This window comes from Dicentrarchus labrax, unplaced genomic scaffold (assembly GCF_905237075.1).
Source record: "Dicentrarchus labrax unplaced genomic scaffold, dlabrax2021, whole genome shotgun sequence".
Taxonomy (NCBI): Eukaryota; Metazoa; Chordata; class Actinopteri; family Moronidae; genus Dicentrarchus; species Dicentrarchus labrax.
This window is the reverse complement of record NW_026136718.1, coordinates 5,922,157-5,939,516: the sequence shown is the minus strand read 5'-3', so window position 1 is coordinate 5,939,516 and position 17,360 is coordinate 5,922,157. Positions and strand designations below refer to the sequence as shown.

The 17,360-nt window shown below is 39.7% G+C and overlaps 1 protein-coding gene across 3 annotated transcripts in view; it reads right to left on the bottom strand.

The window, feature by feature from the left end:
* The window catches only part of bcar3 (BCAR3 adaptor protein, NSP family member), a 69,815-nt gene that overhangs the window by 13,215 nt on the left and 39,240 nt on the right, over positions 1–17,360 (bottom strand). For 2 of the 3 annotated variants that reach the window (XM_051377990.1, XM_051377991.1), the window contains one exon: positions 17,301–17,343. In XM_051377990.1, coding sequence (XP_051233950.1) covers positions 17,301–17,343 — 43 coding nt within the window. Of the gene's footprint in view, positions 1–9,581; positions 9,997–17,300; positions 17,344–17,360 lie in introns of those variants that run through there. The other variant, XM_051377992.1, reaches the window with a different exon arrangement.

Genomic DNA, 17,360 nt, shown 5'->3' with positions numbered 1-17,360 from the left:
GTATCTCTGATATCAAACAGCTCACACACACACACACACACACACAGTCTTTCCCTCTCTCTGTCCTCAGTGATTTTCTTGCCTTGGTTTTTCACGCGGTGCCTCCTAATATGATGTCACCACCCTGACCCCACCCAACTGGCCCGGACCTGCCTCCATACACACCCTCACCTGACGTACATAAGCACACACACACACACACACACACACACACACACACACTGAAATGACGCAGACACTGAACTTTTCCTGAGAACCGACAGGTGAAACATGTCATGTGTAGTTGTCAGTAGTTGGTAGTTCTATCTCTTCTGTGGACAGTGTTGTTACAAAGACTTCCCTGGTTCATTAACTAAATAAAGCTGAGACAGATAATAAGGATAACATAATGAAGATAACTTTTTAAAGCTTTCTGGTTGTATTGAAGTGGTGCATTGGTTACAGATATTAGTAAAAGATATCTTACTTTAGTTTTTTTTGCTTGCTTATTTTCATTTTATTGTTCATTTAACAGGCAAAATGCACAATACATTTATTGCACCAGATATAATGTCTATCTAGTCCTTGGGTGGAGGTCACCAGTGATGTGCAGGTTAAAAGAAAATGAATCCATACAGTACATTGTATCCCGTTCAGTACAGCCCTATTTTGTTGTCTTCGTCACTCATCATGTTTAAACTTGGGAGTGTAAACAGAAAAACACTGACTATATCAATACTGTTTGGATTTTCTGACCATTAATGGTACCTATAGCAGTAATTCTAGCCATTTTAAGAATTCCTGTTATCCCCGTGCTGCAGGAAGGTACGGTCAATACTTGTAAACACGCACAATACTTTCAAAAGAAAGACACTTTATATTTGTTCTATCTGTATTTATATTGATCCACCACCAAGAAAAAAAAAAACTGAATCAATGGTTCTTTTGTGTGCATACAGCATCCAGTGTCATGTTTGACACACAAACAGCATGAGAACATGCTCATGGGCCTGTAATGACATTGCATGTCTAGAAAAACTAATGTTAATAGTTTCAAAAGGTGCGAACTGTTATTCTGGCACATACACTGAAATATGAAATCACACCCATGTTGACTGTAGCTGGTAAAGTTAAAGCGTGTTGTGCATGCAAGTATTGCCAAATAACACTGAGCTCCAAACACCTCAAGGACAATTGGAAGATGGTTCTGCTAGGTGCATGTTTTGATTATAATATGATGATGTTACGCAGTATAGCAGTATTTTTCCACTGGAAAGATTTTGGTAGCTCGTCCACGTGCTGGTGCTGCTAAAATCTGCTGCTCGGTGTAAAGAGACCTTTAAAAAATTGTCTGAAGACACTGAATGTTAAAGCCTTGAAAGAATCAACATGGAGGAGCTTTCTGAAGAAGACTTTGATCCAAACTTCCATGGGTGAAGAGGTCAAAGGCAGACCGAGCTACAAGATCGCTGACATTAACACACACACACACACAGACACACACACACACACACACACACACACACTCACACACACACTCAAAGGGAATTATTGAGCCATGAACATTAAATTGGAAATATGTCTATAAGCGACCCAGTGAAACTGAAACCTTGTGCATCCTTTCATTTCTATCTCGCTTGTTCTCGCTCTCTCTCTTTTTCAGATTCCCCCCGCTCTCTCTAAAGTCATTAGAATAGACCCCTCTGGCCTTAGTCTCCACGTCTCCATACATGACAGGAAACCAGAGTATCTTATTACAGCTTCTACATGGAAAACAATAGAGCTGCACGCTACAGTAAACACTAAAGCACACACACTGATTTTTTTTGTTTCTAGTTTGAAACAGAAACACCAACCAGTTCGGTCTGACTTGTGTCGTATGATTGTGTGCGTGTGTCTCTGTGTGCGTGTTGGTGCCGCAGTGGAAAGTACTTGGACCAGTAAAATTGAACTGTCAATAATTTCACTGTATGGTATCAGATCCTATGTAAAATGTAATTGCCAAGTAGTTTTGCCAAAATCTGAATTTTAAATATTATTTGCAGCAGAAACCCTCTGTAGTTTCAGCATTCCTTTTTTTATTCAATGAGCTTCAAAGACTCCATTGCCTTATGTTGTTAGTATCATCTGTTTATTTCAATCTGGAAAATTAATACTAATTGAAAATGACGGTGTCATTCTGTTTTCATCTTGAGAAGGATTGAGAAGGAGAATCTGATAAATGAGAATACCAAAATCATCAAATCTGTCTCATTCCTGTATTTGAATTCTGTTATTGAAGTTAAGTTTTCTTTGCAGCAGGAAATATAAAATCTGTTTTACAAAACAGTTTTTTGTCGTTATTCTGCTTTTTGCAGTTAGTCTCTTGAATCTTGAAAATAAATGATCTATAAAACAACGTACTGCACCAGTGTACACCACCAATCACCAAAGGTCACTGTGGCACAGTTTTGGCTTCTCTCTTAAAACAGAAAGAAGCAGGGAGATGTAATTCAACGTTTAAATGAGGGAGATTTAGAAGTTGCATCACCTTTATTTTCTTTTTTTTGTTTATTCTCATTTCTTTTATTCTGTGTTACACATCAGTTAACACGGCAGCACCCATTAGCGCACTGCCTGTGCAGCATGTTTTTCCTGTTGTACCTGCATTACACAACTAATAGACTGAGCCAAGCTGAACTGGAAAACACAAGATTCAGTTCATTCAGTTTCTTTGCCTTGAGCTGGAGCTCTAGTAAACGACAGACGCAACAATAAATGTTTCCTTATTGATCATAGTCACGTGTGATTACATTCATTACAACGGTCACAATAAAATGCTTTTACATCTGCAGCCTCACTGCCAGCAGCACTGATGGACAGAGGAGTGCTGTAGAGAATAGGGATGCATGGCAGTAAGGAGAAAAGGATACGTGGAAGGAGGGATTAATAAATATGTAAAAGAAGGGAGGGAATGGACGTGTACATCAGGATGAACAGATGAGTGGAAGAGAACAGAGAGAGAAACAGATCAGAGAGGAGAGAGTGAAGGAGAGATGGAAGGAGTGAGAGAGAGGAGGAAGGAGAAATAAGAAGAGACGAAGAGATTTTTTTATAGGCTGGCCTTTAATAAGACCCTGCAATATGATGTCATCCCTGAGAGAGCAGCTGCATTTATACTGTACCACTCTGTGTACATGGACCACAACACAGCGGTAACAGTGCAGAGGACTGTACTGACCTGCCTGTCTGTCTGTCCAACGTCCTCATTTCCTTTCCTCTCTCTCTCTCTCTCCTTGCCTCCTCTTCTTTTCTCAGTACTTACGAGTTAAACAAGTTTATGGCTTCCTGGTTGAGCCATAAAGACACCTTCAGAAGTGAAAGACTAGAGCTAAGGTGAAATATTTACTGAGCCTCAGTGCACACGAGTTGTTGAACCAGTTGTTTATCTATAATCACTGTGACGGTAAGGAGACGGTTTCTCTTTGATACTGACTGTTACAGAATGATTTATAGACTGAACTTAAACTCAGGGGTGAAGGTTAACTATTAGTTGGAGTACTACCAGATGTGGGTAGTAAGCTACAGGTACTTCCATACTGAGTATTTTCTATTTTGGGAAGGTTTCTGATGTACTTCCATTCAAATGTGTTTCAAAGTGAAAAATTTTTTAATTCACATTTTTAGAGAGTAAAATCTACTGTGGCTGCAGATAATCTGTCAGCTTCTTTAAAAAAAAAAAAATTGCTACTGTTTTTACTTCTGATGGTGTATTTCTCCATTTTAAACATACTACAAGGAGTTTTTAACTGGTTATAAAACATTCTCAATTTAATACTGATGACCTACATAAACGAGACCATCAGAGAGAAGATTGACTATTTCTATTGAGTGCTTCCCACCAGCTCGGATTTCCCTTGAAATCAATGAAATGAGGCGGTAGAAACACTACAACACACTTTTGTCCACGGGGGACGCCAGAATCAACACAAAATTAAAGTGCCTTGTAGATTTAAGCAGAGAGTTTGAGTAATTCTTCCAAAACTTAATCTATTAAAAGAACTCCCCACTAGTTTGCTGACCTCTTTATTTTTAGGAAGTGTTTTTTTTTTTTTTCAAAGGGACTTCAAAATCACAGAATTTTTATCTCCAGCAGCTGTTTTTGTTACGATAAATGATTTCATTTCAAGTTCAAATGTTATTATTGTATTGTCTGTCCTGCCCTGGGACTATTAGACACAAATCAACTAATAACTATGCATTAATTCAACCAGCACACCAGCAATACCAGCATACCAGCACAGGACCGTCAGGTGCGTCACCCACTCTCACTATCTCCAATGTCTAAAAAAGCCATGAAAATAATCTCTTACTCAGCAGCCGTTCTTAGACCGGCAAAAAACAAAGAGCACTGTTCAAAAGGATTTCAACAATGATTGGTTTTTCTCTGGACTACCTGGATTTTTACACGTGTGCAGTGGACATGATTCAATTCTATTCATTTCTGTTGCTGTGACAATCCAGTCTTAGCTGGATGTGACCAATCAGAGGCAGCGGACAACTCTGTAAGCTGCTTGTCCTTTGAGTTCAGTGAGGTGAAGACAAATAACCTTTTAGCATTATAATTCTGATTCCTCATCATCTCACACACACACACACACACACACACACACACACACACACACACACACACACACACACACACACACACACACACACACACACGTGTACGCATGCACACACTGGTGGACATTATAATCCTCATCTTGCCCAAATCCTCCGTGTACTCTAACGTAATATGAGACCTGAAACAAAGCACTGACCTGCAGCTGATGTCCAACATCATCCATTTAATCTGAGAATGTGGTCGATGACAAATAACAAAAGAGCCTTAAATCTAGTAAAGTATGCAATAACATTGCTTATGAGAAGACTCTCAATTCAAATCATGTTAACACCAATAAGCAGGTTTAAAACTACAACTAAAATACTACTGGGAAACCATAGAGGAACTTATGTTGCTGCTCCCAATTGCCAGTGATTTATGGTATTGTCGCTCATTGGTATCATCTGTGCATATAGTGTACACTCTGATAGTTTCAAGTTTAAGACCTATAGCACTTTTGACTCCATGATCCCTATGAGTGATGTCATTTCAGGGATTTTAAAACCGGTTTACAGGCAGTGCTGTACCAGGAGTGATGTGTCATTGCACTTAACGGTGCACAGTTTCATTTTTAGTCTTCATATCCAGTGAAGTGTCTTAAAATCATGTTGTGCAAACAATCCAAAGTGTGACTTATTTCTGGAAGGGAGTTTCAGTTTCTTCACACAAGGCAGAAAAAGGCTAGATCGTCCCACTCAATAACGATTCAGTAAAGCTCCTTATTGAAGCTCATAAACAGACAATACATCTGCAAAAATTAACAATTGTTGTTTCTCTGTAACTGCTCGGTGTGGAAATAAGCAGCTGTTTGCTAACAAGTTCACTCTATCAACTTAAAAGTTTTTCCCCAAGTCGTAAAAAAAAAAAAAAAAACTGTTATTGCAGGTTTAAATGACCTGAGATATATTCCTTTCTAGTCTTGCCACAGAGAGATCAAATGAGTTTCACAAGCGCTATCATACTCATCATCATCATCATTAAAATAACAACCGTTTGGTCTGCTGTTTTATCTGGTATTTCCTCCTCTCTTTATCCGTCTCTCTCTGTGGCTTCCCGCCCTCCCCCCCGCCCCCTCTCTGTGTGTCTCTATAGCTACTGTACTGTATGCATCCATTGCATCCATCGAGCTGTCAAATTAACTCAAGGTGATGTTTTGAAAAGTCCCAGCGTGAGTGCAAACTGTCAGTGGTGCAGCTGGGAAAATACACCCAGGAGAAAGAAAAACTTTTGGATGCTGCATGATTATTCAGCAAAAACTTTTTCATTATCTCCACCTCCAGAGAGCATATTAAAATTTTTGCAATACTGAGGAAATTCTCTGAAATTTCATTTCTTCTATTCAGCGTTTTTTGTTCAGTTCAGTTTGACAATGACTACGGGCAGGATGAACAGTTTCTGTCTCTTACATTTAATTGGATGGACAGTCTCAAAGTTGATGAAAGCTAATAACTCTGAATCTTTCTTCTTTCTGGATCTCTACATCTTGGCTCCATGATCGCAAGCTCCCACCTTTCCTGTTTACTCACAACTAAATAGATGTGTTTAGATCAGGAGGAATCTGACTAGTCAGACTGGGACTTCAGACACTGCTGTATAGTGGGTATGTGTGTGTGTATGTCTAAAAAAAATCCAGCATTTCATATTTTATTTACTATTTATTTGAGACCAGACTCAATACCAGACCTACTTACATTACACACCCACACAGGTGCTCTGGTCTTGTTGATTGTATTTACATTTTCAGAATTCTTTCTTATTCTAAACATCCTTGACTATGTGGAGAAAACCAATGGCAAACAAAGTCCTAGACACCCCTAAACCCTTCCTAGACAGCTGCTCTGGTAACAAATTTTACATAAACTAAAATAATTTTTCTGAATAAACATGAGGTGGGAGCAGGCCACACAGTTACATGCATCATTTAATATCTACATGGCATAGTTGCTCATAAGCTTTAGAAATGTGAAAAGAAAGAGAGTCATGTTATCATATAGTTTGTTGAGTGGTTAGTACTACTATACTGTATGGCCAAAAGTATGAGGACAGCCTGTCAAGTTCTTCCACAGTTTTTAGAGTTTGATGTGGTCGAACTTGGCCTGCACAGAGCCCTGACCCCAATCCCATCCAACACCTTTGGGATGAACTGGAACGCCGACTATGAGCCAGGCCTTATCACCCAACATTCATGGCTGAACTCGCTAATGCTCTTGTGACTGAATGGGAACAAATCCCTGCAGCCAGGTTCCAAAATCTGGTGAAAAGCCTTCACAGAAGACTGGAGGCCCATTCAACAAAGACAGACAGGTGTAATGTTTGTGTGTCTAACAAGGCTGAATCGAATCTGGTTGTTTCCACAAGTGTAGCAACAACTGAACCTGGGAGATGGAGTTCTACTGTGCAAGGTTGTAGCTTTAGGTTTAGAGATGTATTAGAGATTTAGGTCCAGAGAAAGAAATATCTGTTAAAAAAAACTACCAGAAAGGATTTGCTCACAAAAGCCATCCTGAAGCGTGGGACTGTTTGGATAGAGTTGGAGGGTTTTTAAGTTAAAGTGCTTGATGTGCTAAGACCTAAAAACACTCACAAGCTCTTGGTAAATTCCTTTTCATTATACAGAGAGAGAAAAAGAAGCTTAGATTGAAACAAGCGATTGATGACAAACAAACAGCTGTACTGTACTGCTTGTTCATTTCTGTGTGAGAGATTCTGTCCCAACGGGAACCCACATAATCTGTACGTATACAATTACTGTGCTGCTAAGCTTTACATACAAATGTCATACTGTACAACATATAAGATAATCTGGTGAATCTCCTATGTTCCCTCTTTTGATAACTGTCTTATACTATGGTTAGGTAATCAAAATGGGTCAGTGGGATCTCTTATGACTGAGACGTTAGTTTCGATACACAGAAACAAGAAGCCGGCTTTGTTGGGTTAAATGGCAACCTCCCAAAGAGACAGATGGAGGAGAAAAGGAAGAGTGAGGGAAGAGAGAGTGGAATAAAACCGCGGGCTCTTTGGAATCAAAAGGACAAAAAGACATGGGGAAGACACAGATAGAGAGACAAAGATGAAGGATGGAAGGAAGGCAAAGCGAGGATGATAGGATAACGTTCAAGTCCCATCAAAGACACCCATGATAACAGGCTGACACTCTCTGTGAAGAAAAGACAATACTTTGGTATCAATGTCAGTATAAACTCAGGTTGATCTTCACCGGCACATCATGTACATACATTATAAATACATTATTATACATTTTCTCCACCAGGCTTTTGTTCTATTCGAAGGCACAAGTTCAAAGCTGCTCAGCACAGTGTCCCAGTGACTTTAGTGAGTTAATTATATGAGGTTAGAAGTAGTGATGAGTTTAGGCATTACCATTTATCCAAGTTCCCAAATTTGATCATTCTGACCACACTCACACACACGGAGTTTGCCCGGTTGCCATCGAATTGATGTTTAAATTTCCATTTTTCTGAGCACTTTAAGGAGTTCTCATCCATGTTGGCTTTAGATTTTATGTTCATTAAATGCCTGAAAGTGCCTTAAACTTTACAATCTGTGCTGTTTAAGATTGTGTGTATAATTGAAAGCTCTAGAACACACACTTTATGGACTTCATGGTGAGATTGTCAATGGATTGTCTTTTCTGCTCCTTGGAGGTAAATAATCAGTTTTTGATATATTATCTTGGTGCCTCTGTAAATAATGTTTCTATCCACTGTGATAGCCTCTGAATCCAGTAGTGTTTCCATTGTTTGTTACAAGGAATATAATTAATCCAGTGGTGTTGTTATAATCATTAGCTGACATTTGTTTTTTTCTATTTGGTGGAATTTTATGCTTTAGTTTTGATGTCCAGACAGCTCCAGTGGAAGCCAATGGGCTTTTAAATGAACTAAACTACTAAACTGAACTCTGTGCAGATGGTATTTAATCTGTCTGACTGTGGATGAGATCTGATCAACTTGGACATTTTTCTCCCCGTCACATGTGACGTGCATTTCCACCTTCCATTAACACGTGCCTTCCTTTATTCAGGCACAGACTACATTTTAACAGCAGATGTAAATGTGGTCCAGGAGGCACAGAGCATCTCTCCCCCGCTGATCTGCAGAGGGACAAACCACGTCACCTCAGCCTGCTGCAGCCCCGCTCGCTCCATCCAATCAACTTAATGGCATTCATACATTTCACTGACGTCATAAAGAAGACAAACTATCACAAGTTAGTAATTTATCATCCTCATGAGGACTATCACCCTCGTCCTGGTACCTCTACGTCCATAACTATCTCTGTCTCACCCTTGCCATCACACACTGCCTTGCCTGTCTACCAGCTTTAGTTATGGATGAAGCCAGCTATATATCTCACACTCTCACACACACACAGTCAGACAGTCACACAGTCGGTCATTTATGAGAGCGTCTGGTCCGAGTAATAAAAGCCCAGTGTTCAGCTCACAGAGAGAGAGAGTGAGGGAGAGAGGAGGACTATTCAGTGTGATTAGATTTTGCTCAGGCTGGAAGTGTTACCATGCACTTTTTAGGATTGTTTTCTACTGTGCAATGTGGGGTTATGTCTTTTAATAATGCCTTTTTCTAATGTCTCCTTAGGGACTGCCCAGTTTCCTGTGGTCTCCTTTAAATAACAACAGATTAGGGGAGCCCTAAAGTACACTTCCAAAATGTTATTAATACTCTGAAAACACACACAGACACACACACACACACACACTAAAATAGTACAAGGCGGAAAGAAAAGGCATGACAACACACAGAATAAGAGCTGCAGCAAACAAGCATGCACAAAAAAAAACTGTGCACTTGCAAACACACTTGCCATATAGGATTTCACACAGCACAAACACAAACACTGATATGAAAACACTGACACACAACATGGACCATCAATACCGGCACACATCCTCCTCGCACACACACTCTCTCACCTTTGCAGTGATGACAGAGTTCTTGTGGTAGAAGCAACACAGAGCTGCTGTCAGGGTCTTGAGGTTGCACCGCTCCGACATTCTCGTTAACTTTTCTGAATTGCCAGGACAACACTGCTGCCTGCAACCAGCTCACTTCAGCTGTAAACACCAGCTCTAGTTGCCTTGACGATACACCAAAAATGTAACTTGAATGACTTCACCGACTAGACAAGTCCATTAACAATTCCCTTTTGACCTCTTCCAAGAAAAACTTCCATCACAGAGTTACTAAAACTAAAGTGGACTGAACAATTTGCAGTGTTGTCAGATGGGATGTAAATAAACTAGAATACGTCAGAATCTGCCAGAGAAACCGCCTGTCAAGCTCAGGTCCCAACATCCCCATCAGGGTGAGCACTGTATCTATCAGTCTGTCATCTCTCTGTCTCTCTCCTCCACAGTACCCTGCAGAGTGAACCCTCCACTGCTCACTCAGCTCCAGAGATCTTTTCTCACACTCTTTCCCCCGACCTCCTCCCCATTTTGCCCCTCCCTAAGCTCCATATATGGAGCAGAGAAAGAGCCATGTGATCTGGTGTGAGCCAATGATGTGTGGACTAACTGGGAGTGGCCCAAAGGCTAAGTCGCTCCTCTTGCTCTGCTGAAGACACATGTAGGGATGATGGAGGGAATAATATATACATAGGCACATAGATAATAATACATATTTGGATCAACCACAGGGATCTAACATGTGTATAATGTCTCACCTACACTTTCACTCAGTTACCTTTGTTCCCCTTTGGGCTCAAGATAATTTGCAACTAGGGCTGAAACTAATCATTATTTTCAATATTTATGAATCTGCTCATTATTTAGTAAATTCATTGATTAATTGTCTATAAAATCTTAGAAAATAGTTAAAACAGTGGGTATATTCAGATAGCTGATGTTATCCAACCAACAATTCAAAGGATATTAAATTTACTATGATAGAAGACAAAAAAAAACAGCTTCAATTTGTATTTGAGAAACTGGAACAGGAGCAATTTTGCCATTTTTACTTTAAAAAACGATTTATGTCCCAACTTTTGCACTTGTCAGAGATCACCTGTCAATCAAATAGTACATTCAGCATTGATATCACTCTCTCTGGAACTCAGGTTTTTGTCTTTTCTTTGTCTGTTTAGGTTCTTCATCGCTCTCACAAACTACATCGTTCTTCTTCTATTCGCTAACAACAAACTAAAAACAAAAAATACATCACTTCCTGTGTTGGCAAGATTTTTTTCAAAGGAAATAACTACCAGACACCAACAACAACCATGTAAAAACATTTAATGGCTGTAGGTTCAGTCACTGTTCTGTACTGAACACAATCTACAATACTGCTGCAGGAGTGTCTAGACAAGAGTCAACTACTTGTGTGTGTGTGAATGTGTGTGTGTGTGTGTGTGTCCTGCAGAGTGACGCTGATAAATAGCTGACCATTTGTGTTACTTAATGATTGCTGAGCAATTACACCCACACACAAGTTAAGTGCCACAGCTTTCCCACCGATTCACACACACACCCACACACACACACCCACACACACACACACAGACACGTTACGGACGCATACACACTCACACGGGCACAGCAACACGCATATAGATCATATATCAGTGTGCATATACAAACACAGAAAGGGGCAAAACAAGCATGTATATACAATATTGGCACAAGTATGTATACACATGAGCAGCCGCATACATCAACAAAGACACAAACATACATTGCGGGTGACACCCCAGCAGCAACCAGTTAAAGGAATATTCTGCCAGAGGGAAACGGAGCCACTAATTACAGTGTGAAATCTCTGAGGATCCACGGAGGAAATACATGAAGAACGTTCCCTGGGGCATCACACAGTAACACACACACACACTCATACACACACACACACACACACAAACACACACACACACACACACACACACACACGCACACACACACACTACTGCCGACCACAGCAGCCCCAAATCACCAGCTAGGCTAAATGTCCACCTTAAAATACACACATCCGTCGCTCCAGGAATGCTCTGGAAAAACAAAGAGGGACAGAAAATCGGCGTGCTGAGGTTCTATGTTTTCTATTTCTATCTGTTTGTTGTTCCTGTCAAATGGACTAAGGAGAGAGAGGAGCTAGTTCAGCAACTTTAGCGAGTTATGTGACACAATGGGGGTTGGGGGAATCAAATTTTTGTTATAAAAATGGTATTAAATATGTTTTATTTTTGATATGCACTTTATTGGACAGTGGCGCGAAGTGGAAATGGTGAGCCAAGGAAGTAATACATGTATACCCCTTACATAGATTCTTTGTCTTAAACCTGCTTGTTTTTTCGGCTACTTGAGGGGCGGAAGAAATAATTGACATATAACCACAACCTTTTCAGTTAAGTTACTTATTGACACATCCAGCAGTCTTTACCAACTCCTGGGGGAAATATCTGGTTCTTTAGCTGCTAAATGCTCCACTGGGTTCCCTGGCTAATCACTAATTTTGTCTGTCTGCTGTTTTGGTGCTGAGCAGTTAGTGAAAACTGGGATTTTAGAGCTTTTGCTGAAAACAGCTGCTTGCTGTGGCTGAAAACTCTATGAGAGTGGTGAGGATGAACCAAAACAGTGAAGTTGTGGGTCGGACAGCTTAACGATGAGCTGAAACTCGCTATAGAGCTCCAAAAAGCTGCAGATTCAGGCGGTAATTCTCTGTAGGTTCATCACTACGAGTGACGTCTTTCACGTTGTCTTCATATTGTCACTGTAAAAATATTCATTATAGCCATTTTAAGTTTAAAGCTTAACACACAAAACTACAGATTTACACTAAAGTTGTAAGACTATGTTGCTGGTGTTGGTAGAGGAAAAGTCAGAGGATCTCCAAAGTCATTACAGTTCATCCTCTGGGGACCATTAGTATGAAAATGAATCCATCCAATAGGTGCTCTTTATTTTTCAGGTATTTGGTGACAAGTAGAATAAACAAATAAGAGCAAAACATATTCCAGAACTTTTTATATCGTTATATTGTCTTACAGTCTTCATGCTATACTATTAAAATAAAGTAAATCTTCTACATGAAGGGGCTATAAATGCACGATTTGATTTCCTAACACTGGTTGTATGTATATCAGTGTCCTTCTAGTTACTGTAGGTAGCTTGCATCACGCTCTATTGCCAGAGAATAAATGCCAGTAACACTGCTGTACACACTCTGGGTTAGTCTGGATGTGTGTGTTTGTGCTTGTGACGGGTCATCGATCAGTAATGGACTGTGATCTTGGTGACAGTCATATTGATTTGTGCAACGTGACGCCTACGCTGTGAGAGCCCTTGCAACGTCAATAAAAATGTGTGCAGTCAGTGGGTGCGATACATTTCATGTGGCTCAAAAGAGGAAGCAAATCCACAACTTTGGTGTTTTCAGTCTCACATTAAGCTGCGATGGAGTACTGGAAGTGATAGTAAACAGCTCATTAACTGCATCTGAAAATTGTTTCTAAAAGGGTTTATCTAGAATATAATGGAAATACAAAAATGTTATAGTTTTCCTGTGTTCTCACAGGGGAGATTAACTCAATCAATGGAAATGAACATTTGGTTTGAATTACTTTTAAACTGTTTTTTCCCCACACAGTTAATGTCAATTCTATGTGTGTGTGTCTGTGTGTGTACACTCAGTAGTTTAGATTCAGATACTAAAAACGATCCTTTCCTTAGGGTTTGGTTTCAAGCCAAACTTTTTCAAACCAGGCAATATAAAATGTTAATATGTAGTTAATTAGTTTGCACTAGAACTAGGAATAAAAACAACAACAACCTGGGATTATGAACTGATCACGCACTGAGGGAGTCACTTCTCACCAAACCATAAGACATGATGTGTTAAAAGCATGTCGACACTAACATAGCAGATAATGATTCCTGAGACACGTGGTTAACACGGTTTACACTGTGACTCCTAATCTATAGGGTTTGACCCAGATCTAAACACTGCTCATCACCCAGAGTGACCCTTTCATCTGTTCTAAAAGGGGAAACATATCCAGTGGCAGTCCATGGATTCTTACAATAAAGTTGTTTTTTGGTACTTACACTGAATTTAGGAATATAAAACTCTTCTTTTTTTTTTGGTCTAAATGCTACAAGTACTGTTCAGTCAGGTCCCCATTGGGTCTACCATGTTGACTGAACTCTTCACTGGGCATCATTATAATAATTCATTTCCTGTAGCGAGGTGTTGGTCGCTGGCCAGCTGCCTGCTCTACTTATAGGCTGACAAACCGAATGATTGATTGGCTGTCCGGCTCATTGACAGACAGAATGACACACCTTCAGGCCGGTTGGTGAAGCTGAATAGTTGGCTAACAGGGTGACCAGCTGGTTGCCTGTTTTCCTGGTTGCTATTTGAAGTCATGCTGGCTCGCTGACAGACTGGCATAATGATCCTGATGAATGTCATGCTGCTGTTTGGACTTCTGACTGCATGACCGACTCCTGATCCATCTACAGTTCTGGGGTCTGACGGTGTCATGTTGTAGTACCTTAATTTGACCACTAGAGTGTACCAGTGTGCATCTTTACCATCAAGCACTCCTCTAGCACTTGAAGAGACACTGTCTATCCTTTTAGAGATTCATTATTTCATTCATTAATTAAATAAGTAAACACTTGTATGTATTTCATATGAATTGTTTGGATCACTAAACTATTGACATGTATGTGTGTATACTGTATACTATGCTGTCATCCACTTTGAGAGTTGAAAGCCGTTGCAACCCGAGACCACACGCACGTATACGCACACAGAGCATTATTGTCTCCTAAAAGGTCTCTCATGAGGACAGAGCAACTTGATGTTTTCAAGTCAAAGACAGAGTGGGAATGAAAGGGAAAGAGCAAAAGAGTCTTTTAGAGAAGGTTCAGTCAAAGAAGAGTTGTGTTCACTCTGAACCACAGAAGATCAACTCTAGACTAGTCTTTCTTTCTCTCTTGTTTCTCTGTTTCTCTCTTTCATTCTCTCTTCCTTTCTTCCTTTGACAATCTGTCTATTTATTATCAAAGAATATGGAGAATATGGTGTATTATGCTGCCACCTATTGTACCAGAAGGTGTTATGTTCATTATAATAAATACAGTTGAATTTTAAATGATCCATTTAGCAAAATCTTTCTATTCACAAAAAAACATCTTTAGGCTTTATTTATCGAGAGTCTAACCCTCAATTCAACTAATCTGTGTTGTCTAGACTCTGTGGGTGGTTTGATCACATTGACAATGCCGGATTATTTTAATGATGCTAAACTCTAACTTGTTCACACGAATACTTGACATCACATTTTTCTCCACTTTAAATCAGTGAGCTGTTTGTTCAAGTTTTCTGCCTCTGCCTGTCTTTTAATCTGGCCATATTTCCCAACATTAAACCAAGTTTAGCCACATCAGCCCCACTGTATCACATGTGTTTGCTTGCCTGTCAAAGTGATAATGTAAGTAGCTGAACAGGGCATTTATTTAACAGTATAAACTGCCACACAAGTATTTGTGCATTTATTTTTAAAATGTAACAATGTGGAAAGCCAAAAATAAATATTTTACTCCTTTGTAATAAATGCACCCTGTATCAGCTCAAAGAGATTTGTCTACTTCCTTTCATTACGGGAAACCAGCTTATCAGACAATAAGCAAAATTTAGACATCAAACAAGATTGTAAATGAGACTTTCCACCAGGAGAGAAATCGGTCTACGGTCAAACAAGAGAGGGGATATCTTTATACGATTGTTCTCCACAGACACTTCCTTCCCTGCATACATCCATACTGATATCTACGCACTTGTAGTACATCAATGGCCTGATTGCACTAAACAATGCAACCTCACTGCACTTTTGACCTTTCCACTGGGTATGACACAGAGCACCTGTACTGTCTGTGCATATGTGTGTGTGTGTGTGTGTGTGTGTGTGTGTGTGTGTGTGTGTGTGTTTTTTATCCACTGTTGAAATGCAAACACACCTGGGGTACCAGAGCTGACAGCGACACTTTCACACATATTATATAATACGTGAGATACAGTAGCTCCATTTGCAGTCAGCACACACACTCTGTTGACACTTGAACACAACCTAATTTGAGTAGTGTGTTTGTGAATGTGTGTGTGTGTGTGTGTGTGTGTGTGTGTGTGTGTGGTTGGCTCCCACATGCGCGACCAGCTCGCGTGGGAAGAACTGAGTTTGCTTTTCAGACTAAGGTGTCAGCATCCAAACATATGAGCTAATAGATGTTAGAAAGGAGTGATGGATGAGGAAGAGAGAGGAATGGATGGTTGGGGGAGGGATGGAGAAGAGATAAATAGTAAAAGAGAGAAAAAAAAGAAAAATGAGGAAGCACTATCTCAGTAGTAAGAACTGCTTTACACTGTAAATACTATTAAACCAACGATTATATGCGATTTTGATGAAACTCACTTCTGCAATATGGTGTCAAAATAAAACCAAGACCAAGTAGTTTAGCTTTTCTTTGTTATTAAGACTTCTTGTCTTAATAACCATGTGGGGGTTCAGAATGTCATTATTTAAAAGGGAAATGTTCAATTTAGCTAAATTCTTTTGGATTGGTTGTCTGTCTGTTTAAAGTAAGTCAGATTCCTCATATTAGTGGCTGTTTAATGCTGTTGTTTCAACACAAAATGCACAAACTTCAGGCTGAAAGCCAGAATAATATAACCAAATCATAATTTAAATCAGGCAATATTTGATCCGACCAAGCATTTGGGGCCAACTTCCAGCATTTGACAGTATGTCATACTCAGTGTTATGTGGTTTATATTCAAAAAGCATTTAGATTTGATAACTGGCCATAGAATTTATACAGGAAGAGTATAATAAGGGAGGCAAAGACATAGACAGAAAGAGTAGAAACATGGCCAGTAAAGCATATCATCCGTCAGTCAGATTAAATTGTGATAACTGAATGATCACCTTTCAGTCGTCACCACTCTCTGGCTGAGGTTAGCTGGGACTCAGGTGGTGTGTGTGTGAATATGATTTACAGCAGTGTGACAACCAAAGCACAGTGCCAAACATATGATTTAGAGGTGTATCATTCTTGTAGCCCAGGGCCAATTGGATTAACTTGTCCCATGAGTGATGTTTACATGGAAGCCCACGACTGAATAATACAGTTTTTGTCAAAGTACAGTTGCTGATGGTGATGGATTCAATCAATTAACTGAGATTTTCACTAAATCTTTTACACTTGAGGCATTTAATTAAATTAATTTAACCTACCAAAATGTAGGAATTAAGTGTTTATGCACCTTATGACTGTGTTGCGCATTAAAAGGTTGCTTGTGTGTGTATCTTAGTAGTACAACCAGTTGCAGAGATACTGTAAATTCCCTTTAAATGTGTGCAAATAATTTAATGTTTTATGTGTATGTGCATCATTGGAGTGATAGGAAAAACAGTCCATGTCTGTAGAACTTAAATCTGTCTTTCTGTATACGGTCACACAGGCAAAATATCTACAACAATTCCCATGTTTCTAATGAAAAGAATAAATCCATAAAACCAGGATTTAACACACCACAATCCAGGTCTTATTTGCAGTTACAATATTAATAGTGGCAGCAGCAGCTGTGCCAGTTTTGTAGATATTCTGTAAATAAACAAGCACATTTGTTGTTCCTACCTTAACATAGTCCACTGTGGCGTCCAGGCCGGCAGCAGGCTCCCTGGGGAACACAGACAG